The sequence below is a fragment of the Rattus norvegicus genome, chromosome 11 (genome assembly GCF_021556685.1).
Source record: "Rattus norvegicus strain SHRSP/BbbUtx chromosome 11, alternate assembly SHRSP_T2T, whole genome shotgun sequence".
NCBI lineage: Eukaryota > Metazoa > Chordata > Mammalia > Rodentia > Muridae > Rattus > Rattus norvegicus.
In genome coordinates this window covers 37,508,469-37,535,274 of record NC_141544.1, presented here as the reverse complement: position 1 = coordinate 37,535,274, position 26,806 = coordinate 37,508,469, and the positions used below count along the sequence as shown (strand labels likewise).

Below are 26,806 nucleotides of genomic sequence, written 5' to 3'. Positions count from 1 at the left end.
GCAGAGGATGGATCCAGACGACAGCTAAACCGGATTTTCATAAATGAGCTTAGGAGAAGGCAGGGCCTTCTCGTGTTATCCTCCATTTAATGATGAAAGCTCTGGATGTTTCTGTAATAATTATGACTCCAAACTTGAAGTGTTTCAAAACTTTCCAAGGACACTTCCAAACATCTGAGCTGGTGTCCCGTAGAAGGTCTTGATCATGACTAACGAGTCTTGTTGAGTTTTGAAGTATATTACTGGACTTTTAAGACAAAACAATAAAGACTTTGGAAGCCAGATAAGGGGAAATCTGAGCAAAAACGAAAGAAACGATCTTTGCCCCCTTCACATTGTCCTGGCTTTGAACTTTCCAAACGCCACAGGCCTACTGAGAGTGTTTATTTTCTTCAGCTGGCTTGAAGATTTCCGAGTATCCAGGAACACTTCAATACAATGTGAGACTGAGAGGTTTGAAAGCTAGGTTACATGACTCAAAATAGGAACATGATTTTTTTTTTCTTCTTTTTTGTCAATCCCAATTTTCTCTTTACTAAAACTTGTTTTGAAATTTTTTTTTAAATTTCAAAGATCACTAAAAGTTCTATGGAAAATAACAACTTTATCTACAAGTTGTACTCACTCATAAATTTTACATGCACGTCTTTGAAAGTTTAAAACTTTTATGAATTTATTAACTCTTTCCTTTTAATTATGAATTTTATTTAGTCTTTATAATTGCATACATAAAGAGGGACTGCATACACATAAAACAAAATGTAATCATATCCATCTCCATTCACTCCCCTCTAATTCTTCCTGTATCTCCAAAACATATTCTTCCCCTTTCCAACTTCATGTCCTGTGTGTGTGTGTGTATGTATGTATGTATGTATGTATGCATGCATGCATGTACGTGAACTGGTGAGTGGAGTTTGATCCCAGAACCCAATGGTAGAAGGAAAAAACAGACACATATTTACACACACACACACACACACACACACACACGCACACACACACACACTGAAAAAAGTTTGACTCTGGGCTGTGTTTCATAGACATTAGTCTTCCTTTGTCTATAATTTTGACTGGAGATGATAATAAGAAAAGAGCCCACCAATAGCCATGATAATGGAAACCTGTTGAGCTTTTTATCCTAATGAGCATGCGTGTTTTCCCTGCCTCACTGTGCTCTGTGCTACCGAGGCTGGAATCTTCCAGATTTTAAGTTGTCCCTTCGATTACACGGTCAATCTAGTCATGAACGTCCCAAACAGCCATGTCACCTCAATTATGACAAGTGCCCTTTCCCACTCGATATTTGGCACAAAAACACTTTGCTACTGTCTTTTAATATTTGGTTTGAATGAACTTCAAAAGTCGGACCGTCTTCTAGTTGCACACACTATCCTGATGTCCTTCGATCGTTTCAGGATGCAGATCCTAAAGCCCCAGAGGTTCAAATGTATGCAGCTATTTTTTAAAATCTGTTTGTTTGACTGCCCTGAGCACCTGTCTGTTTTGTGTGAGCTCACAGAGGCGGGGGTGGGACCATTTTTTAAACGAGAGTACGTCAGAGAACTGCCTTTATCAAGAGAAAAAGGAAATTATAACCCTTGGATTTACAAGAAATGAGGGTAGCTAAAATGTGAGTGATGTTCGCCTGCCGATCGCAAACCTGACAGTTGAGCCACGCCAGACCATTGTTTCCACATTCCGCACTTTAAAAGAACCAGTTCTTGTCCTTTGGGCTTCCTGAAGACTAATCAAAGGAAACCAGAAGCAACAATAAGCAGGGCGGTTTCCCTTGGCTTTCTGATGCCTTCCGTAAGCATTTATGTCAGGAGACTATGATTGCTACCACACATGTGAAATGTGAAGGCTCAGAGTCTTGAAGTCCACATCTTACTGGAGACTTGCAACATAAAATATATACACCCTTCTATGTTAACGATGGAAGTTTGGTAGAACTTCTGAACGTACACATACACTCACTGCTCATGTAAGATCCTCAGTGTTTTATAGGCATAATTATCAGACCACAGTCTTTGGAGACCACTTCATTTATCCAAGCCCTATCGTAGTCAAACTGGGGGACTGAATAAACCTGTCAATAAGAAACTCGTAATGCTATGCTCTGTGAAAGACAGTATAAAAAAGTGTCCTTCTTAAGCATGCCTGCCTACCACATATAGGGCCCCTAGCTTAATACCTTGACATTTTTACAAAAAAAAAAAGTGCTAATAGACAGGTCCTCCCTACCTCATGTCCTGGGCCTTTGTTGATGCCCAGGCCAAGATTGGCCCCAATGAGCCTCTCTTAATGAGATTCTATTTTATGTCTTCTGCTTCGGGAAAATTTTGAAAACAGCAAAACTGAAGCAAGAAAAATGCTCGTGCAAAAAATACAAATCCGATAGCATGGTAATATTGGAGAATTCTATTGATAATAACATAATCTGCTTTAAACAAATTGAAGGCATCAAGCTGTTACTAGTGACCCTGAAATTGCTTATTAAGACACAGAAGTAGAACTCAAAGACCACAGAAAGTTTAAAACAGTACTAAGCACGGGTGTGGGCAGGGAGGGTTTGGTAGGAGGGAGAAGAACTTGCTTAAATCTGATTGATACCCAAGTGATTGGTTTTTAGGATTTTTTTATGCATGAGTATTTTGCCTTTATGTACTCATATGTGTATATGAGTACTGTGTGTATGCCTGATGCTGCTGCTGGAAGCCAGAAGAGGACATCGGATTCCTTAGAACTGGATTTCCAGGTGACCGTGAGCCACCATGAGAGCGCCGGGGACTAAAACCCCAGCCTCTGTCAGGGTAGCAGCCACTCTTGCTGCTAAACCATCTCTCTAGCTCCCGCTTAAGAGATTTTTATAAACATAAAAGATAATTGTAGAATAACCATTTTCCTATCCCTTGGCCAAAACATCCACCAACCAAGTTCAGAATCTGCCTTTAAGATATTTCATACTGATTTTCAGATTTTTTAGAGCCAGAATTGGTGACTCAGAACTAGAACTCTAGTTCTTGAACTCAGATTCAAGAAACAGGCTTTAGGTATTTACCCTGAGCTGCTCAAATTGGAAAAGTGACGTGCAATAGTTACCTCAAATATGACTTATTAGATAATTCCATTGTTTCCTTGCTCTTTATTTAAGTTTTTCATACAGTATATTTTTATATACTCTGCTATATTTTTTCCTGTTCCCATGGTAATTCTTCTGTTAAACTCATTTCTACTGAGAAAATAACTATCGAATTTTGGCATGGATTTCGGACTTTTGGACTTTAAAAGCCGTATATCAATGCATCGTAATTAGATAATTACAGTTGCAGAGTATAGGGTAGTAGACAATCTTAATATGGCTGTCAACACCAGGTGGACATTTCTCCTGTCGAGGGGTGCCTGTGATACACCCCAAAGCACCCATCGACTCAGAGGTTTGTCCCTCTTCCTTGTCATCACTGAGATGGGTATGTTTTTGATATCTGATGTTGTAAATAATGCCCTCGCTTGCTGTTGACTTCATCTTAGACGGAGCCAAGCAGAACATGGAAAGGAGGAAAGTCAGCTCTGAGCATCTACAAAGTCAAGGGTATTAGAATGTCAGCACTCCGAAGGTACAAAGTCAAGTGCATTAGAATGTCAGCACTCCGAAGTTACAAAGTCAAGTGCATCGGACGTCAGTGCTTACCAGTTGCATAATTTCTTTTTTAAAAGATATTTATTTATGTATATGAGTACACTGTAACTGTCTTCAGACACATCAGAACAGGCATTGGGTTCCATTACAGATGGTTGTGAGCTACCATGTGGTTGCTGGGAATTGAACTCAGGACCTCTGGAAGAGCAGCCGGTGCTCTCAATCACTGAGCCATCTCTCCAGCCCCAAATATCAGTTTTCTTAAGAGGAAAGGCCAGAACGTAAGGTTTCAGAATAGAAGGACATCTGGCCATTTGTTTCTTTACCATCCATCACCTCTGCCCTCTGTCCTCTGCCCTCTGCTCCCTGCCTGCTGCCCCCTGCCCCCTGCCCCCTGCCCTCTGCTCTCTGTCCCCCACCTCTCACTCAAGTGTTTGCATGCTCTGTATGTGTGTCTCTCTGTGTGTCTGCCTGTTTGTCTCCATCTCTTTCTCTCTCTCTCCTCTCTCTTTTTCTTTCCTCCTTCTCCCTAGGTCTAACATGGTTTAATGACTATGAGAGAGATGACCATGCTATCTAACTTCTAATTCCTACCTCATGGGGCTACTCTCTAGCCATATAAGTACCTTCCATAGTAAATTCTACGGAGTGTCAGGTTCCTCCTGATAGGCCTGTGTAATGTGTCTTAGTAGTGCAATCATCACCAGTTATTCTAAAAATACATAATGATCTAAATATTTATTTTAAAGTATAACTTATATCCAATTTCGTAGTCATTTTATATAAAATACTGTCTATTTTACTTTTAAAATAAAATCCCCATCATACCTCATACTTTGAATCATTTCTAAATGAAGTGTTATTTAAATAATATCTTACAGTAGCTTAAAATCAATATTCACTCTTTGTCCTAGCAGATTATCTTAGGTAAGTAACAGAGAAGAACAAGAACTTTTATTCTTAGTTGCAGGGCTGGGGGAGAGGCGCATAGTCTCCTCCAAGGAGGCAGGACTTCAGCAGGGACTGTTCACCATAACGGCAAGAATCATGTCTGCCTGGCTTTGTGAACTTCTGCCAGTGGTTTTGGTCTACATCTGTAAGAATCGAAGATGCTCTGTAGCTAACTTTAAAACAACCACTGACCTCAACGGTCAAGCCCCACAAACGACTTTTTGTTTATTTTCCTGCTTCACACTGAAAAAGAAATCCTTGGTCCAGTAAAGAAGCCAACAGAGGTCATTCCTAACATCTGTCCATAGAATGCTGAGGTGGAAATCCAACACTTTGTCTTGATAGAAGGATTTATTAGGTTCAAGCTTTAAAAAGTGAAGTCTGAGTGGGAAGGGTGAAGGCAAGACAGGCATGTTAGAATGTTTAAACACTTAACAGTGATTTAAAAGTCTTAAGATTAGGCTAGGACCTTTTCCTGTTTAGACAAGTTCAATCTAAGTGGCCAGGCTTCAAAAGTTTTTATCTCATTTTCAAGCCGTCTTTTAAGTAAACGGAATTAAGAGAAGTGTGGCAGTCAAAGATGCTCCTCAAAATCAAAGACGTAAGCATAGCTACCAACCTTACCTGTATTTCCTGATCTATTACTAATATTAGCTACCAAGAACAACTACCTATATATTGATATATTCAAACAGATCTTCAATACTGGATACATATCCAGCAGAAGTGAAGTGGACATGGCAGGGACATCTGTGCTCCCGTGTCCACTGCAACACCACTCGCAGTGGACCAGGAAAGGAAGAACCTACTTGTCCATCAGCTGGCAAATGAGGAACAAAATGTGGTGCACACTTGCTCACACACTATGCTGCTGGACTACTATTCAGTCATAAACAAGGAACCTTGTCATTTGTAGAAATATGAACTGGAGATCATCACGTTAGGCACAGTAAGTCAAGCCAGAGCAATATACACTACATGCTGCCCACACGTATAGGGAATCTGCCAAAGTTGGCCACCTAGAAGTTGCCGGTAGGCTGTGGGAGATGCTGGCCCACAGGTGGTAAGCTACAGTTTAAAAGGAGCCAGGAGTTCTGGTGTGCCACTGGTGACTTCACGCAGCAGTAATGTATTATATTTGTTAAAAGCTAGGAGAAAGAATTTTCTTTTTATGATGGAGAAATTTTATCCTAGCAATTCTGTGACAGGGAGATGATGTTCGAGGTGACAGATGTGCTTAACCGGGTTCAGACTTTATGTAATACATAACAAAACACTGCTCGTTGCTCCTCTGATGGGTACCATTTTTTTTTTCTTTTCTTTTTTTCGGAGCTGGGGACCGAACCCAGGGCCTTGCGCTTCCTAGGCAAGCGCTCTACCACTGAGCTAAATCCCCAACCCCAACGGGTACCATTTTTATATGTTTTATGTCTCAGTGAAAATTAAGTACATAAAATATACAAACAAAAAAAATCTCTAAATCCTTATATATTTTGCCTACGTTTTTCTGCCAATTCAACTTTTTTTTCTTTTTTTTTTTTTGCTCAAATATATGCACAAAAAAATGTTGCCCAGGCATGACAATGCTAGCCTGTAGTAATAACTGGGGAAATAGAGTCAGAGGGACCAGACATTGGGTCATCCTTAGCTACATAGCCACTTCTGGGCCATCCTGGGCTACAGAGAACCCTGGTGTGTGTGTGTGTGTGTGTGTGTGTGTGTGTGTGTGTGTGTGTGTGTGTGTACATGCGTGCATGTGTGTGCATCTGTATGTGTGTATGTGAAGGTTCCCTTTATCTAAGAAGTATAAGACCAGTCTGAGCAAAATAGCGGGACTACATTTTACTAGTGAATGACCCCACCCCCATCCACGCACATAACGGAAGCACTGATTAGATTTGGTGTGGTTTTTACTTGCCGGGCCATCTTGCCAGCCCAAAGTGGAATCTTTAAACAAAACTCACTTATTTAGTTTTGGAAGTATAGTCTTCTATGTTTCCTGGGCTGATCCCAAACTCTGAATCCTGTGGGTTCAGTCCTTTGAGCTAACATCAGATGTATATTCCTGACTTCTTAGAACCAACTGAGAAGGAACAAGATCAAGTGCGATCCACGTCAGTTCAGTTTGGGTAAGACACAGTGTTGGTTTGCTCACAGATAGAGTGAAGGGAACGCTGCCTTCCTTCACCGGTTTGTAAACGTTCAGTTGAAGTCCGCAATTGCTTACTGTAGTTCTGGAACATGGCAGCTTCTCTATAAATACTTCTTGCGTCTTCCCTTTCCCTTACTGTTTGCTGCTTTCTCTACGGTGTGATCATGCAAGTTCTGTGTTCCAAAGTGACTCCATAGTAATCACACACTATGAGAGAGAGGGGGCACTCTCAAGACAGCAAACGGGTAGGTGTGTGCTCTCTCTCGCTCTCCTTTAAAAACCAGTTAGCACAGCTCCATCTCAGTGGCTATTCGGAGTGGGAGGACCTAGTTTACATTCTTTCTCTTGCATTCTTGCTGACACGTTTAACAGCTACTGGCATCATAGCCTGTCGCACGCAGCACCTGAGAAACAGAGTCAAGGATGGTGACCACTTCCATGCTACCTTAATCAGCCCAGCTCATCACACTTTTCTCCACACACTTCTGCACTGAGCACCCAGGACAGACTTCTCCCATCGAACTTGTGCTTGCCTCTTCTTCTCTATCCACTTTTTTTTCTTTTCACAACGATGTGATCCAACAATCCTGACATTAAGCACCAACAAATGCCAACGACTCGTAAATATTTATCTCCAGTCTAGACATCTTTGCTGAACTCTGGGCTCAGACACGAGTGTCTATTCAGCCTTGCCACTTGAAGACTTAAGAGACATTCAAACCCTGTATCTAAATGCTATCTTCTAAGCTTACTCCGTCTTTTCCACCCTAGGTAGTGACACTCTAACAGCTGCAGTTGCTCTGGCCAAAATCTGGGAAGTTTTCCTTAATCATTCCACGGATTGAAAACAAATTCAATCTATGAGTAAGCTCTGTTTGCTCCACTTTCACGATGCAGCTACAACCTGAAGGCTTCTTACTGTTCTTACTCCCAGGAAGGACTGAGCACAAAAAGCTCTTGCCAATCTATTGTAGGAGTCTGGGCGTGGCATTCTGCAAGTACTCATTCTGTGATTACACAGCATGTTCCACGGTCATTATTTCAAAGCACCGTCCCAACTGAGTTTGTTTTGCACATTAGCTAAACAGAAAGGTTGTTTTTGTAAACTACAGTATATATAATATGCTTCTGTCTTCTACCACAAACCTCAAACTCCAGTGCAGGGATGCAATGTCTATATAGTTTGCACACGTTAATTTTAATTCACTGGTTCTTAACTCTATTAGACCTGTTCTGTGTCAAGGGAGAGGAGTACGGGTACATGCACACGTGTGCACATGAGCGTGGGGCACAGAGGTTAACCTTAAAGGTTGTCCCTCAGGTGCTGTGAGCCTTGTTTTTAGAGAGATGGTCCCTCACTGGAACCTGGAGCTCATCAATTCAGCTAGAATGGCCAACAACCAGTGAGTCCCAGCGATCTTCCTGTCTCTGCCATACTGGGGTAGGACTCACCAGACCTGACTTTCTATGTTGGCACTGGGAATCAAACTCAAGTCCTCACGCCTGCGTGCGAGCACTTCAGCGACTGAGCCTCCCCAGCCCAGGGGCTCTCTGTAAAAAATCTCTGGCCACGCCCTTTGAAACAAAATATATTAATAACATTGCATATAATATATATTCAAAAACTAAATGTGATGTTTCTTAATGTTAAGTAGAAACAGAAAGAAAACAAAACAATAGATATTTTAATTAACAATGCTCATTCATGAGTATATTGGAAAATTGTATCTTAGAAAATTATATCTAGATTCAATCAAGAGAATCAAAACCCCTTCCAAATAAAACTAAGAACCTCATCACTAGAGATATTAAAATAGAAATTTGTATATTTAGTTAGATGAGACTTACAAAGTTGCTTAGGGGTTGAACAGTGCAAATTATAGGCTTAGATAATTACACACTTTTTGCTTAGATGAGTTGGCAGTTGGATTCTGGAAAATCATGAGGATTGAAGGGCATGTGAGGGGAATTTTTCATTTTGATACAAGAGTGATCCATTAAATGCTAATTAAAATCCCCTCCACTGCCTGGTAACCCCCACAGCATCTACTTATCTTGATGACAATCAAGTAGTTCTCCTAGAAAGCACAACACTCTCTCCTTTTTAAAAATCTAATTATTTTGTTTTTTAAAGATTGCTGAATTTTTTAATGACTTTTTGTTTTCATTTTATGTGTATGAGTGTCTGAGGAAACTGGATCCCCTGGAATTTGAGTTACAGTTGGTTGTAAAGCCCATGTGAATGCTAGGAACTGAACCTTCACCCTCTGCCAATCGCGCTTAACTGCTGAGCCACATCTCCAGACCCTAAATTTGTTTTATTTGGAAACTGCATACCTGAGCGCTGAATCCACACACTCTTATCTTCCTCCCCCAGTCAACTGTCCCTATGCTCCACCCTAGAACTCATCATCCTCTTCTCAACTAGCATGCTTAGATGTATATACATATGTACATGCATACATACGTACACATATGCACATATGTATATACATATGTACTGAGTCTAACATTGCCTGCATGTCCATGTGTCCAGGGGTGACCCTATTGGCGTGAACAATCTGCATGGGCGCTGGCTCCTGTGGGAGACTAGTTCTTCCTCTTCAGCAGCCACTGACCGACAACCTGTAGCTCTTCATGTAAGAATGGGACCTATGGGATTTCCCTTGTTCGTGTCACCATACCAATTGGACAACAACACTCTGGCTTTTGTTGATAGCCCCTGATTTAATTCATGAACACACTTTTACCTAGAAAATATTGAGAGTTTTGTTTTATGAACTTTTTTTTATACCTACATGGTAATATGACTTTAAGTTGATTTTTAAAGATTAAAACGCATCTTTTTCATTGAGTTCTATGGGCTCCACTTGTATTCACAATTACAAAAGACACACTGTAGAAGACACAAGATTGATTCTCTGCCACTTTTTGTACAGTTTGAGGCTTTTTGACTCTCTTATTTTCTATCTGACCATTCTGGACTTGTAATCTAAGCCCAATAAGGGATCACATTTTTCAGCTGAGAAAATGCTAAATAATTTTTTATTTATTTAACCTGGATAATTATTATATATTTCAATATTTAATTTCTCAAGCATACACTATTATCTTTTAAAATTATCTTAAAGTCTTTAAGGAAATCTTTGAAAATACATACATATTAAATCACACTCTGAGTTTTTCTACTTTAAAAGATGCTACACAGATAGTCATAATAACTAAACTGCAATTTTCTGGACCCAAGTTAGAAATCCTGGACACAACACTTTAAAATAGTTCCAAGTACTTTCTTATTTATCCTGTTGCCATAGAAACTATAGTTGGGACATGCTAAAATACAAAAGACATTGTGAAATATGACCAAGGGAATTAGTGAAAAAAGATATCCTTTGTTTCAAAATGCAGCTTGCATCCTCCCCTCAGATAGCACATTGTGGCTGTGAAAATGTGCACTTGTATAGACGTAAGAAAATGTAGGGAGCCAGGGAGATGGTTCATGGCTAAGGGTACTTGCCAGATTTTAGTTTGGTCACACAGAACAAGGAGAGACATGATGAATGGAAGTCATGTGTAAACATGCACACACACACACACACACACACACACACACACACACCTAGGAATCCAATGCCACAAAAAGCATTTAATTTTAAGAAAATATGGGTTGGAGAGATGGCTCAGCAGCTTAAGAACACTGACTGCTCTTCCAGAGGTCCTGAGTTCAATTTCCAGCAACCACATGGTGGCTCAAAACCATCTGTAATGGGATCCAATACACAATTCTGGTAGGTCTGAAGACAGTGACAGTGTACTTACATACATAGAATAAATAAATAAATAAATAAATAAATAAATAAATAAATAAATAAATAAATAAATAAATAAAAATTTTAAGAAAATATTAGTAGGCACCACATGGTGCTGGCTGGTAGAGCACACGACAGAGATGCCCCCGCTCTACCCCACCCAACCCCTTTACGCTCTTTTGCTGCTCTTTAGTACCCCCTCTTTCTCTGTTGTTCTTCTGTGAATTGGGCATGTCCTATCTCTGACTCATTCTGTCAAATCTTTCACAGATTCATCACTTTGTCTGCCACTCCATTAGATGTCACTTTCTTTTTTTTTTTTTTTTTTTTTGGTTCTTTTTTTTTTCTTTTTTTCGGAGCTGGGGACCGAACCCAGGGCCTTGCGCTTCCTAGGTAAGCGCTCTACCACTGAGCTAAATCCCCAGCCCCTAGATGTCACTTTCAAACATGGCTGCATCCTTCTACAAGCTAATCTAATCTTCACTGTTAGAGGTTAAAGGTATGTACTTAAGGCATGTCTGTATTCTAGGCACACCATACTATAATCCTGGGTGTGTCTGCACTGTGGCTGGATCATATCTTTGGATGTGATCTGTTGCCAGAGCAGCCATGTTGCTGGATTAAAATTCCTCTACAAAGAATCAATAAAAGGTCTCTTGAAAGAAAAAAATTAACGTTTTCTTTAATATATATTTTAATGGCCTCTTTTTCTCCTTCCTTTTTAATATAATCTGTGATCCTGTTAGATGGCACAATTGAATAATAAATCTCTCAAAATATTGGATGTGCTTATATCTGGAAACTCCATTTAGTTAAATATTTTTTACCATAAAATATTTATTGTAGGTTTATGGCTTATACTTCATTTTAATATTGCTTTGAGAAATAGAAAAACAACCATTCCTTATCCATTAAATGCACACCATCTTTCCTCTGGTTCTATGCATTTACAGCCCTAGAGCTTCTATTTTTATTTTATTAATGCCTCCCTGCCAAATCTAACCAATCACTAAATCTTAATGTCTATTTTTCAATAGTTTTGTGAATTATCATCACCTCCACCATCATCGTCAGTTTGGTATTGGTAAGGGAATCTTACTGTGTAGCCCTAGGCTGGCTGCAGATTTGTGAGCCCCCTGGCATCTGGGACTGCAGTAGTGGAACAGAGAACCTGGCCAATTTTAACTTGCACTAAACCAGTTTGAACAGTTGCTACTTTAATCCTAGAATTCATCATTTAATGCTTCATTTAGTTTCAGAACATTTTTTCCTCTACAAGGTGAAAATTATTATATATCATAAAGAGCATTTTATAAATTGCTTCAGTCTTCTAAACATCCAGAAACTTCCTGTTGCCTACTGTGCCAAACTCAGACTGCGCAGCATAATACGGGAACAACTCCATACATACGAAAGGTTAGAAACCCTCCTCTCACATTTTTTTTTCTGCTTCCTTCCAAAAACCTCCCTAATCTGTAACAATTCTGAAGGAGATAGTTTAGAATTTGAAAATAAATTGCAATCACGTATACATGAAATAAACTTATCAAAGACTAATTACGGTTTACTTTCCCACTCAGAAGTGTTAAGTGAAATTTTAGAAATCACTAACCACCATTAAATCAAACTCTTTTATTGTACAAATAAGGAACCACACCGACAAGCTGACGTGCAGGGAGGACTGATATGATAGCCTTTGTCCTAAATACAGGATCTTCATGTTCTAGATGACAATAGTATTATTCTGGGGATTTTAAAGGCGTTTCATTTTCTGTTATTCTGAAATAGATTGAATACATTTAGAAAAACATTACTTAAAGATAATTCTCTTTTCTTTACCTTTCTCTCTCTCTCTCTCTCTCTCTCTCTCTCTCTCTCTTTCTCTCTCTCTCTCTCTCTCTCTCTCTCTCCCTCTCTCTCTTTCTTTCTTTCTTAAAATATAGGCCACCCGGGTGAAGCTAATGTTAGTTTGTTCTTGCTGCCATGATAAATAACTTTAGGCCGGGCATTTATAAACAGAAGAATTTTATTATTTATGGCCTGGAGTCAGGGAAGAGGGACAGGCTGATCTGAAGTCTACAGGGGTTAGCTCCTTATAGGTGGGCTTATAAAGCACCTCTCTGTTGTCACACACCAGAAAGAGGGAAACACGACCGAGGCCCACCAAGACTCTTTCTTTTCTTCCTTCATTTTCTTTCTACCTCTTTTTGCTTTCTCCTATCCCCCTCCTTTCCTGCTCTTCTCAGGCCTTTAATGTGAGGGCGCTAATCCCATTCCCAAAGGCTGTGCCCTCACAACCTGATTATGTCCCAAAGGCCTGCCTCTCTCAGCACAGTGGCACTGGGATTAACAATCAATATAAGCATGGGGGAGGGGTATAAACAGGTGGATATGGTCCTTAACCCACAGAACTTACTCTGGTCGGTTTCTTTTGCCTTTTAAACGGGTCATGAACTCACAAGATCCGTGATACCTACAGAAGACCCCTGCAGTCCCAAAGGGCCCAGTGTTCTAGTCAGCAATTGGGAAGGGTTCAGGGGAGCCCCTCCCTTCCTCAACAGCTCCAGTGGAGTTGCTGTGGGAGGTTTTCTTCAGGGGTGTGGCCCCTGGTAGGGTGTCCGTTCTCCAGTGGATAACCTCATACCCCTGTATGAGCAGCACTAGTTGAACCCAGTGGGTTATAAAAATAAATTAATACTTAAGAAAGAAGAGGGTATGAATTAGAAACACCTAAAGCACTGGTGAGGGTCTGTCTGTGGGGGCATTTCCAGAGAGGACTATTGAAGGGAAAGACCGATCTTGAATATGGTTGGCATCATTCCATTGGTTACAGGTCTAGGCAGAATAAAAGGGACAAAAAAAGAAACCCAAGAACCATTAGCGTTGTTCTGTCTCTGATTTCTGGCCCACACAATATGACCTATCAAGGTTTAACAATTAAAAAGTGTCCTAGGGGAGGCTGGAGAGATTGCTCAGTGGTTAAAAGCACTGACTGTTTGTTCTTCTAGAGGTCCTGAGTCCAATTCCTAGCAACCACATGGTGGCTCACAACCATATGTAATGGGATCCGATGCCCTCTTCTGGTGTGTCTGAAGACAGCTACAGTTTACACACTGTAAATAAAGTGTCCTAGGATTTTTTATCAGGAAAAGGTCATATAATTTTATGATGTAAAAAACAAACTCCTGTTTGCATATTTTAATTAGCTGAGGATTAAAACATATGACAACAAAAATACATACTAATAGATGTTACACACACATACATACACATACATAAACACACATACATACACATACATAAACACACATACACACACACATACACACATATACACACATGCTCATTCACACACACACACACACACACACACACACACACACACACACACACCCCTCACCTGTTCTGGAACCAACTGAAATGATCTCCCAGCAAAAATACATTTATTTATCCCGTATGTTATTATTTTGTGTGATATAAATGGCTGCAGGTTTAGGTTTATCCCAGAAAATAAATAAATAGACACTTGAGTAACAGTTCATTCCATTGAGTCACATCTGCCTCTACCCATCCCCTTTTTAAAAATACCTCTAGAGCAGTTTTCTAAGACATAAACACCAGCCTCCCTTTCGAAATTAGCACTTCTCCAGAAGCTCGCCGCGTTCTCTTTTTACTTGCGGTCATTCCTTCTTGTCTGGTCTCTTTAAATAGCAGCTGCGCCCTGTGAGTCTTAGCTGTAGCTGAGGCTCTCTCTGGGTCTGGCACACACAGACGCTCTTACCCGGACTTTCTAATTGGATCCAGGTTGGCATTTTTCCCTCCTGAGCTCTGGTCACTGGTTTGGAAGTCTCCTTCCCTCAATTGTGTTAATTACTCTCTGCCGTTATTTGCTTTTGTCAGTGGATTGCTTCTGTTGCGTTTAGGCATAAAAACTTTCAAGGCTTCTCTACGACATTATCGTGCATCCCAAGGGCGAGGCCTAACTTTACACAGTGGTTTGGTTGCTAACAAAAAGAACCTTTAGTAGAAAGGAAAGAGCACTACATGTATTCTACGACACTACACAGTATAATTTATTCTTGCTGGGGGAGGCAAAGTAGCAAACTTTGATCTTAACTCCGTTTTGAGACAGGGGGCTCAGTAGACAACTCCAACTGGCATGGAATTCCTTACGTGGCCAGACTGGCGTAGAACTGATGGCAATTTGTCTCCTTGCTTGTCTTTCTCATTTGTGAAGAAAGGACATAGATATATTCATACATCACTGGAATTGTTTTCTATTTCCTGAAACTGTATGCAGGAACTTAAGAGCAATTACCTGCAAGTCACACAGCAGGAACCAGATGCTGCAAAGAAGGCCTTTGCATGCTATGTGGCTTTACCGTGAGTATGTGTTATCTTACATATGTATTATATAAGTAAACACATTAGTAAGTCTTATTTTTGGTTTGGTTTGATTTTGCATGTAGTAAATATTTTGTGGGTCCTCACGACGGGAAGGAGTTCTAAGAACAGGTCGAACAGTGTAGCAGACTCGAGGCAAGCAAACTGGACACTCCAAGCAAGGAGGAGACGAGGAGTGGTGTCTTCACACTCTACGGGCTAAACACTGCTTTGTCTGAAAGGCCTGGCACAACAACTGTTTTGGTTTCTAGCATATTTGCACAGACATAATGAGATATCTTAGGGAAAGGAGCCAACTCTCACTAGAACATCTATTCCTGTTTCGTGTGCACCTTGTGACCTGAAGGTAATTTGTAGGCTGTTTTCATTGTACCCGTGTCTCCTGTAGAATCTCCAACTTCTGGCATTAAACCAGCACTCGAAAAATTAGAGAATAATGAGCACTGAAAAATTTCATATCAAGTTCAGCATGTAAAAGATAAATTGTCAAAAAAAAATACAGATAAACTGTCCCTCTGGAAAAGGCCAGTGTTTTTAACCTAAACAAAACATAAAATCTTATACAACTAGTTAAAAACTGGGTGTTGATGATGATGATGTTGTTGTTGATGATGAAGATATAATGAAAGGGACACACACATACACACAAAGAGACAGACAGACAACAGACAGACAGACAAAGAAACACACACATACACAGAGACAGAGAGAGACAGAAAGACACAGATTCCAATAAAGAGCCAAGGTCACAAGAATTTTTGCTCAAGACTTTGGAGTCAAGACAGAAAACAGCTAAATATGTACTCTTCTATACTTCACATTCACAGCCCTGGGCCCCTGAGGTCTGCTTCAGACTTCTGGAATGTTAACATGGTGAATTAGTGTTGTATTGTTGTGGCCTTTATTTTCACAGCAACAGATAACTTACCATTTGGGTTAGTTTTCTGAATCCTTACTTGAGCACAGTAAGGCCTTCCAAGAAAGCATTATTCAGTTTTAAGACTTCCTTTCCTAGCTTTGTCAAAGGAAACACCTGAGTCAGTCCGAATTCCTCTTCTCTAAATTCACTGTCACCTTCCTCTACGAGTCCTGCCCTCACCTTCCTGATGAATAGACTCGGCAATCTACCACTGACAGCAGGCGATGAGACAAACAGTCAGGCAGACAGACAAACAAACAAATGTTTTTGATATGATAACCTTAGCAGATCCCTGCTGGACCTTGACTTTAAAAAAAAAAAAAAAAAAACAAAGACAGCAGCTTTTGCCTACTCCTCTGCTGACAAGCCCTTTGGGAACAATTCAACAAAGGAAGGTGTGGGTGGTCAGCAACCACAAGCTCTGTGGGAGTCCTGCTTGGCCACATAAGGGATGGAATGACATGGTTCCTGCCCCAGGAACAGAGCCAGCAGGGTGTGGGCCTCCACAAGTGTTGGTGGTTGCTGTGGGTATAAGGCTTATCTGTATAAGAATGTACATATTTCCATGCTCCTCCTTTAAGAATGTCCTCTCCTCTCCGCCAAGGTTAAAGACTCCAGGACAATAAGAGACAGCGTGAGCCTGGGAGTTAAGGGTGTGTCTATGTCTCAGCAAAATGATAGAATGCTATGACCTTCAGGACAGCTGTTAAGGCTGTGGGAAAGGACTCTGAAAACATGAGTTCAAAAATATATAATGCCTCAACTAAGCAAAATATAAGGATGCAGTATGAATTGTACAAGGAATTTCACAGACCTATGTAAAGGCACAGAGGCAGCTGCACTATGAGCCAACTTGTCAGAAAGATATTAAGGAAAAAGATAGGGAGTGATAATCACAGGACAAGATTCCACCCAGCTAAGTGTTTTTGTTAATGCTTACAAAGGCAGGCAGAGTCCAGAGTTCAAGGTCAGTCTGGGACAGAGGGAGTTTAGGTCCAAGACCAGGCAAGGTAGGAATGATAATTTTGAGGCAGGGTCCCACTCAGCTACCTTATTGTCTGAACTGTGCTTGCTGTCTCTTTAAAAGAATCAAGGGCCTGGGGTCATGGGATACTGATTCAAGGGATAATCAAATGGGAATCTGGGGTAGAGACTGAATAGATATGTAAATAACAGACTGGGCTTTTGGGCTGCAAGTTATGAGCTACTCAGACAGTTCTTAGAATTGCAGAAAAGTTGTTTTGAGCAGAGAGCTGTCTGGAGATCTCCAGAGGAAGCAGAACATAGAGAGAGCAATCTGGAAAGCTGTCTCAAGCAGAACATAGGCTGTCAGCTTGTAACCTGCAATTTGACTTTGAGTCATTTGTTTCGAAGCTCCCAGACATTCCTTCCTCAGAGCCCTTTTCCAAGTCAAGGTTGGTCCTTGCCAGGCTCCACGTCTCACGCACAGGTGAAAGGATAAATGAGAGGTCTTGCTCAATGAAAACTCATTTTTCTGTTTAAGGTTGGAGGTTTTGGTTGAGACTCTTTGAAATGCTGTATCTGACATAGTCTTTAAATGCTTGTCAGCTCCACCAACAAACTCTCTCTTTTGACCTTTATGGTCTTTAGATAATTAAGACTGTACTAACTCAAATAATTGGCTTCAGCCAGCAGATTGTGAGGTCTGTCCTGGACAACATTTGCAAAAGGCAGAAGTTTCCTATCAGTGGCCCCCTGGAGTCCATGATGCTATGAGGGATCCAGACCTTTCTTTCCTACCCCAACCCTGATTACTTTATGAGAGATTAAGTAGCTGCTAGGGGTCCAATCCAAATCTGAAAACCCAGCTGTAACTAGTCTGTTGAGTGGCAGGAAATGCTCTCTGAGAGATCGAAATACTCATGAGAGCCCCATTCCCAACACTCATTTCTCCTGTTTTTTAGAAGTAACAGCCTAACACTTTACTCCAGCCACTCAACCTGAAGTTAGTGCTTTGTGATTTACAGGATTATCATTAATTCACTCTGTCCACCATGTCTGTCTTTCCTATGTCATCCCCATCCCATTCTATAGTCTGAATGTTTGTGTCTACTGAAGTCATATGTGGAACTAATGTGATAGATGGTATTAGGTCACAGGAATGTTGGAAAGGGATTAGGTCATAAAGGGAGACCTTGCAAAGGACATTAGAGTCCTTATATAACAGATCTCCAGAGAGCTGCCCTGCCCCTTCTACCACATGAGGATGCCATGAGGACCCATATATGAACCAGACACTGGGCCTTCATCAGACATTGAACATGTATTTGTCTTGACTGTATACTTTTAGCACCTGTAACTGTGAGAGAAAAAAATCTTTTAAAAAATAAACTACCTAATTTATGGTATTTTGCCATAGCAGGCTGCATGGACTCAGAAGTCATCTGACCATCAGATATACATTCATATCTACTATGGAACATGTGCTTTGTTCAGTCATGGAAATAAGAATGCCAGTGAAAGATCAAAAAAGTCCTGCCTCACTGGAGATGGAAGGATAGTATAACTGTTTATAGCATGAATGAGTATTCTCCAAAGACCTGTGTGCTAAAGGCTTGGTCCCTGGCCTGTGGTACTCTTGGGAAATGGCAAAACCTTTAAGAGGTGAGGCCACGTGGGTGTTCTATCATTGACGGTGAGCTCTTGGAGAATAGGGAACCTTATTCCTTACTCTTTTTGTCCCTTGTCGGGGCCAGAACGCTGTTCTTCATGTTCCCTATGTGCTGTGTCAACACAGCCACAAAAGCGGAGGCCAGACACAGACTGAAATCTCTGAAAGTAAGAGGCAAAACAAACCTTTGCTCTTTCTAGTATGATCACCCTAGATACTTTATTGCTGTAGCTGGTAGGGGACCGAAACATCAACTAAATAAAAAGTAAATGTGCATAGTTCAATAACTCATGTTGAACTCATTCTTTAAAAACAAAAACCACAACAAAAATTTCCTAGGCTACTTACTGTGAAAGACGTTAGACGCTTACAGATGTAGAAAGGATGTGATAAGCACGATATTATAAGTATGTGGTTGGGACAAAGGAGCGGTACAGTTGTATCCGAGAGGAATATTTAAAAACACAAGTGTGCAATTTCAGCATAAGGGATGCTCTAGTTTTTTAATAAACAAAACGAGTATTCTATTACCAACTAAATACATATTAGCTATATATTTATTAATAAGCTCAGGCTGGTATTAAAGTAAGTGACTAAAGAAGTGTGTAAATAAGTTTGAGAAGACATTTTTCTGATGCATACAAATCCGAAATAATTTTACTCTGAAGAACATGTGTTCCTTGGTGTGTGTACACACATACTCATACATATGTGTGTCCATGTAATGTAAGTACTTATTTCTAGCCCCGACTTTCTACCTCTGAGACCCTCTGCCCACCCTCATTCCTTGATTATTTTTGGAGATAGTCTCACTGTAATCCAGGCTGTTCTTGAATAGTTTATGGTCTTGAATGATCTCTCTGCCCCCTGCCTGACTGCTGAGATTATAGTCATGTATCACCAACCTAGCCTCTGTGTGTTAGTGTGAATTGCAAATATTGGCTTTCCTTTAAAAAAATATAGTACGGAGTTGAGGACAAAACAGTAGGGAACCCAAGGAGAAAGCTGACACACACTGCCTCCACCAGGCAAGGAAGGTTAAAATCATAGTGTTATGTCATGCTCCCTGGATCATGACAGGAGGGAAATGACTTTCCTCTCTCTTCCGTTCTTCCTCCAAAAATCCTGTAATGTCATCTAACCACAAATGAAGTATCTGAGATATACCGGTTGAAGGAAATTTAACAGCACAATTGACCAGCACTTGTCAAGGTTATAAAAAAAAAAAAATAAGGGACGTCTGAAATACTGCCACAGCCAAGAGGAGCATAAAGGTACAAGAACATGGAGCCCAGTGTGGAATCCCAGGACAGAAAAGGACATCCCATGAGAATGAGAAGATCTAAGCAGAGCATCCCATATGGACAGTCACGGTGACAACTGGGTAGGGAGCATGGGGGGGGGCTTCCCTTGCTAATGTCCCCTTTCTTTAAATCTGAATTGTTTTTAAAGTTTTAAATGTATTAAAAGGAAAGAAAACACTCTCAAAACGCCAGACTTTCTGGCACCTGGAGAACAGGATGGGAAAGATCCCACGCTGTTTCCCAACTTATTCCTTACAGGTATCAGAGTTAGCAGAGCCCACAGATACCTAGAAATCGAAGAACTCATTCTACACGTTCAGTAAATCTTTGCTTGGGACTGGATTGACTGCTAGATGGACAAATAGCGTGCATTGTTTCTATTTTGATGACTGAATGGGAATAGCAGAGAAAACTAATTTTTTTCTGTTTTCTTTTAAATGAGCAATTCTACATCACGGTCACATTTCTGTTAAAGAGAAACTTAGGAGCTCAGAGGAACACACAACGTTTAACTTTAACTTTTTTTTTTTTAAAGTTAAGCTTCCTCCAGATTCCAGCTTCGTAGCTGATTTTCATATTGAGTGCATTACCTCTCAACCCCCGAGTGTTCTGTTTGATACAAGCTGAGATTTCAGAATGCATAAAGATTTCATTGTGAATCTTCAACTCCTGGCTTGTTATATACCTCTCGCTGACTCAGCAGGCACCCTGTTTGAGCTCTGAGGGACAAATCGCTTTGGGAGCTCCCATCACTTTGCAGTGTGACTAGAACTTGAACGTCAACAATAACACATTTACCACCCCCACCACCCCCACCCCACCCCCAACCCGAGGAGAGCAAAAACAAGAAAAGGTAATGGGGGTTGGATGTGGTATCATCATCATCATCAACAACAACAATAAACAACAGTAACAACAAAGACTTCGTCGCCTAAATATCGATAGTAATTTACTACCTTTTCCTAAAAAGTTAACGTGAAGAAAACAAAGTCGAATTTCAAATCACATTAGCCCAGCATCCGCGCAAATCCTCTTTAAAAGCACCCAGAGAAACTGGCTTTGGGACGCCTCGCCAGCTACACCAGCTGCCAGATTACTCATTCACCTCCTGCGCCTTTCTAACAATCCTAACAGTCCTGCTGGCTGGACATCCCCCGAGGACACGCAGCTGGCTAGAGTGGACAGACAAGACTTCTCGAACTCGGTTTTGCGAAAAGCGTCAAGTCGAAAAGCTCCAGTGGCTCGGCGAACTTCTCCAGCACCTTGCCAGGGCAGCTGGGACTGTGCCACTGATCCCTCAGCCGCTGCTACTTAAGAGTGGCCTTCGCCAACCCCGGATGCCATCTTTCTCGGGGCTCCTCGCATCTTGAATACTTAAGAGAGTTTTGCATTCTGATCACGTCCCCGCGTCTTTGAAAACTTCCTCCGACTTTGCAAGGAGATGAGAATCGTCTATTTTCTTCAACTGTAACTGCACAAATCCAACACTATTTACAAGACACTCAGGACTTCAGTCTCCCCGCCCAGAGCCTGCCCTCATCCAGATTACCCTTCGTGCTCCCAGACTGCTAAACCTGGTGCCCCGAGACAGACCCCCAGCCCTGAGCGCCATGCCTGCAGGCAAGGGTCCGGGAGGCTGATATAGCGAGACGGGAGGGTGGGTCGCGGGGTGGAGTTACCCCAGAGACTTACAGTCCAGGGCGACCATCAAGTAGTGCAGCAGTAGCAGCAGCAGAAGGCCTTGGGGGCTCCTCGCCATCTACGCGGGCGCCAGCTGGCTGCCTAGCCGAGGGTCCCCCCGCAGGAGCGCGACAGGCGGCTGGGTCCCCCAGCACTTCGCGGGGTGGCGGAGCAGAGGAGGTCCCTGAGAGGTGGAAGCAGAGGGGCGGATCCTGTCGCGATGTCAGTCTCTCCGGTCAGGGGTGTCTCCACCGGCTGTCGTGGGGCAGGTCTTCTGGCCCTGGGACCTGGGTCTGGGACGTTCCTTCTTTTAAAGGGTGGAAGAGGGTTGAGGGGAGGGCGTGGACGCGGGACGCGGTGTCCGCAGGGTCCTAAGCAAGGGGCGGCGGAGGACTGGCTTCTGGAGGGAGAGCCCTGCAGGTCGGCCCCCGCCCCCAGGCTGATCCGCTTTGTGTCTAGTCCCGCGCTGGGCTGCCAGCTGTCCCCAGGGCGAGGAACCGGGGGGGCGGGAGAAGCGCAGCCTGGTGGGATGGGCAGGGTTGTGTGTGTGTGTGTGTGTGTGTGTGTGTGTGTGTGTGTGTGTGTGTGTGTGTGTGTGTGTGTTGGCTCGGTCGGTCTCTCCACTTCTCCACTTCTCTTTCCTTCTTTCGGCGCAAAAAACTTCCTTTTCAGTGTTTTGCCTAACGTGGGAGATTTTTTTTGGAAATATTCTACCTAGCGGACAAAACCGCTGGGAAAGCGCTCTTAAAGTATAGGGGCGTGAGCTCAGCCTCTGACTCCAGAAACGGGGGTGGTGTGGGGGGCACAGCCATCACTCGTGCTGCAAGTCAGGTCCCAGGTCAGGCTTAGCCTCTTCTTCGTTCAAGTCGGTCCTCCCCGCCCCCACTTAGAGAGTTAAGGTGTGTTCCGCGTTCTTGGCTTCTTCGTTGTCATCTGGAAGTTCATCTAACGGTGTGAAATATTTATCTTGTTTCTTTCCCGTTATGTAACTGCCGCCTGTGGAGTTTTCCACATGTTAAAACTCTACAGCTGCCCTTTTGTCAGGTTTATTTTTGGTCTCCTGTGCTTTTAAAAGGGAAATCCATTATGAATGCTCCGGTGCGTGCTTTAAAATTGACCCGCACTTCGGAAGCACACACTTGCAAAGGCGATTTTCACATTTCCTCTCCAGAACTGATGTCTGCGGCATTCAAGAAAAATGACTCGTTGGTGTAAAGGTCGTTTTCAGGTGAAAACATTAAATATATATATGTATATATATATATATATATCGCTTTAAATAAGGCTAAAGAATGAATAATTATGAGTAGAGGATGGCTGATTTACTGGTGGACCACTTACAAAGAATTGAGCCTGCCTCGTGGACAAAGGCTTAAGATATACTTAGATATGCAGAGCTGTGAGGAATGAGGCATCCCCAGTGTTGCCTGGGCAACAGTGATGAAAGCTTTGTCCCCGTGGGGAAGAGGAGGGGACAGAAGACCCCCGGGTGGGGGCAAGAAAAGCAAAGTTTAAAAAAAAAAAGAAACAGGCAAAAATGGCGCTGGTAGTTCAAACACACCAATGGTAAGGTTGTCTTCTGACTTAAGGGTTATAGCCTGTGCGCCGCAGTTTAAATCAATGATCTTTAACAAGCCAATTAAGAGTCAAATTAGTAGTGAAAATTGGAGAGAGAGAGAGAGAGAGAGAGAGAGAGAGAGAGAGAGATTTTCAATGTGGCTAGTTGTAGAGACCCAGTGAACCCCAAATCTGTCTCTGGGGTTCTGCAGTGAGATAAAATACAGGGCCAAGGATCTACACATCTAAGCAACCCACACCTAAGCCACCATTGTTATTGTCTGGGCTTCAGTCTCATCCCACAGGGTGATAGGACAAGTTCTTAGAACTATGGGAATTCTTTTCCCAGAAAATGAGCAGACTGTCTGGATGGTGCCTCTTCCTTCTCTCAGCATGAGATGCCTGGGGATACCCCTTGCATTGGCATTCTTTGTTTCAGTAGTCTGATCCTAAGGGTGAGAGCCCTATGTGTCTCTTTAGAACATTTTAATTTATTTCAGGCCCTTTGAAGAATACAGAAGTAAAAAATCTGCCTGGACACATTGATCTTGGGTTAACCTGTCATTTTGTTGTTGTTGTGTTAAGGGTCTGGGGTCTCTCCGAGATTCACCATGACCATAAATAAAATAAACTTTAATAATAATAGTTTTTTGTTTTTTGTTTTTTGTTTTTTGTTTTTTTGTTTTTTTTTTTGTACTAGCATCCAATGTGGGGCCAGGACAGCACCTGAGAGTGCCCCCAAGACACAGCCTCTAGCCAAAGCAGCCTAAGGCATATAAGGGCAAACCCCACAAAATTATATGTACTTTATACACATATAGGCAGGGTCTAATTTAACATATATGTAGTGGCCTTAGTCATATTTTTGAGCAGAGTAATCAAGCTTGGTTACAAAAGCGGAAATAGCAGTTAGTATTATGACCCACTACGTGCTAGAACAGCAAGTTTTACAGGATCAGTCGATTTAAGAATAGTCTTTCATGTCTGGGGAAAAGGGGAAGTGGGCTGCTAGGGTACAACCTGTACAAGCTAGGGGCTTGCACGTTAGAGGCATCTTTTCTTTCTTTTTCTTTTTCTTTCTTTTTGTTGTTTGTTTGCTTTTTGTTTTTTTGGTCTCTCAAGCATAATAAGTATAAACTTTAAATGTAATGTTAACCATCATAATTACTGTTGGTGTTTTGAGACAAGGTCTCTCTACATAGCTCCAGCTGTCCTGGAACCCACTCTGTAGACCAGGCTGGCCTCAAACTCATAGAGATCTGTCTCCCCGTTTCCTTGCGCCACCACAGCTGGCCCAGAAATTTAATACATTTTCACAAGACAAGGTTGTTTTAGTCCTCCTCCCTTATTTTTGCTATAACTGTCTTTTCTTGTGCCGCCTTAAAAAAATCAAAAAAAAAAAAAAAAAAAAAAGAGAGAGCGTATTCTGTGACATTCTATTTAGTCATTGACTCATTTATTAACAAGCTGGTCAAGGCATCTGGCCAATGGCTACAGTGTATCTCCAGAGAGAGCACTGAATAAGCCCCAGCTTTGCTCTTAATAAACTCCCAGTCTCCAGGAGTGAGACAGTTCCATTTGTAAACATTTCTAAGGTCACATGATAACTGTCGGGGTGGGGGCCACAACAGCTGACTTTATTTTGTGCTTTCTCAGTGGTAGAGTTTAAAAGTAGCAATACTTAATCTTCCCTAAAGGAGGAAATGTTAGCATTCTCACTTTACAGATGAGGAAAACCAGGCTGAGAGATGCCCCATGGCTCACCCAAGTCAAGGATAATAGGAAGGTCTCCCTGATGGGGATGGGGTCAGGGCTTTATTTACTGGTCTTCAAATATGGAATATTTGAAAGGAAAGAAATAAGGGGGGACATTTTAGGTGGGACGAATAGCAGCAATGACAGCTGGGAGATCTAAAACTGGGGTTTGCTTGGGAGAAGCCAGACTCTCCAGTACTAGAATATAAATGGAGAGTTGGACGGAGGACATAGGAGTGGAAAAGCAAGAGATTGGATTACAGATGCTATTCAACACCGCACTACTGACAGATCATGCTACAGGAAATGAGTCCTTGGAAAGCAATGTGGTGGAGGAGGAAAAGATACATGTTAACTAAAGCAGTGTCAAACCACCTGCCTCAGGGCACGGTTAACAACATCCCACCTGGGATGGCTGGTTGGCTCCTAATTTACTCCTTACAGTTTAGATTTATCTTTCTTGTGTTCTTTCTCTGGGTTTTTCTCCCCGTCCCCTCCCCCCTCCTGTTCCCCCTTTTCTCCTCTTCGTTCTCATCCTCCTCCCCCTTCCCTCTCCCTCTCACCTTCCCCCTCCTCCTTCCCTCTTGCTTTCATCCTCCTCTTCCCCCCCAGTCTCCCCCCTCCTCCTCTTCCTTCTCCTCTTCCTCCTCCTCCCCCTCTTCCTCCTCCTCTTCCACTTCCTCCTCTTCTTCCTCCTCCCCTCCCCCCTCCTCCTCCTTATTTTGTTTTTCAGACAAGGCCTCTTTGTACACATAGCCCTGGCGGTCCTGGACTTCACTCTGTAGACCAGACTGGTTTTGACTTAAGAGATTCAGAGATCTGCCTGCCTCGGCCTCCCAGGTGCTGGGATTCCGGGCATGTACCACCACACCCAGCTGGCTCTCAACCCATTTCTTATTGTAGTTATTTATGTGCCTTCCCCAAGCTCCCCACCACCACCATTTGATCTCACTGACTCTCCTGGTTTCCCTTGTCTTCCAGAACCACCTCCTGCCTCGAACTTTCAATCCCTCTGCCTCTGCTACCGTGATTAGCATAAGAACCATATTTTAGAACTGCATTAGCCAATGTAGTAGGCTCTAGACGCCAAAGACTACATAAGTTTTAATTTAATTTTATTTTAAAATTCAGTTCTTCGGTCTCACTTGTCATACTTGTAGTATGTAGCTACTTTGGGGGAGGAAGAAGGTGTGATGTAGAATGGAATGATGCAAGCATAGAGTTTGTTACCACAGAATGTAAAGGGAAGGTTGGAGATAAGAGAAACAAACACTGCCTCAGGCAAGTCTAAAGCCATTATTATGATCTGTGAGAAAGACAAAGGTGTGAAATAAATGGGCAGAGCTCAGGAACGGACTGTGAATTCTGTCCTGTCGGTACTTCACAACCTGATAAGCAGGATTATGTTTTCAATTAGCTGTGAGAGTGAGAGAGGACAGAAAAAAAGGAAAAGTGGGAGCGTATCTATAGTTAGCTACAGAAACTAGCTACCCATAGCCCACTGAAGCCCCGCCCTGCTGATCTCCACTCTCACCCCACTTGTCAGACTCACTTTCGCTTTTTCGTTATAAACAGGATTGTTCAGGTAAGCACAAATGGAGACTTGGTATTTTGGGACTCATCAGCATTTCCTTTCCTTCCCACCCACTCTAATTCTGAATTCAAATACAGTTGAAGAGGTGTGGAGGCGCATTTCCTAAAACAAGCCAGGAAGGAAAGGGCTGGGTTTAAACCTAGTGACTTCTCACGGTGTCTCTGAGTTGGTGTCTCTGCGTTGCAAGGGTTATTTTTCCTCATGGGTGTGGAGAAGGTGCTGGGAAGTGTGCCCACGCTGTAATTTTCAGAGAGCAGAAAACAAACCTGTCTGTAGTGCCACACGAATTCTCAACTATCTCACAGATAAAATTTAACCTTGTAGGGATAAAAGTCAAGGTCTTTTAGAAGGTCCCCCATTACCCAGCTTCCTTAATCACATCACCTCCTCAGACCTCAGACATGAG

At 42.1% G+C, this 26,806-nt stretch overlaps 1 protein-coding gene across 3 annotated transcripts in view; it reads right to left on the bottom strand.

The window, feature by feature from the left end:
• Jam2 (junctional adhesion molecule 2) overlaps positions 1–21,776 on the bottom strand; it is a 49,018-nt gene extending 27,242 nt beyond the window's left edge. For 2 of the 3 annotated variants that reach the window (XR_015632857.1, XM_087576845.1), the window contains exon 1: positions 21,507–21,776. Coding sequence is in view for 2 of the 3 variants with exons in the window: in XM_087576845.1 (XP_087432971.1) it covers positions 21,507–21,573 (67 nt within the window). In the remaining variant the exon portion in view is untranslated. 3 annotated transcript variants of the gene reach the window in all.
• Between the last annotated feature and the right edge of the window lie 5,030 nt (positions 21,777–26,806).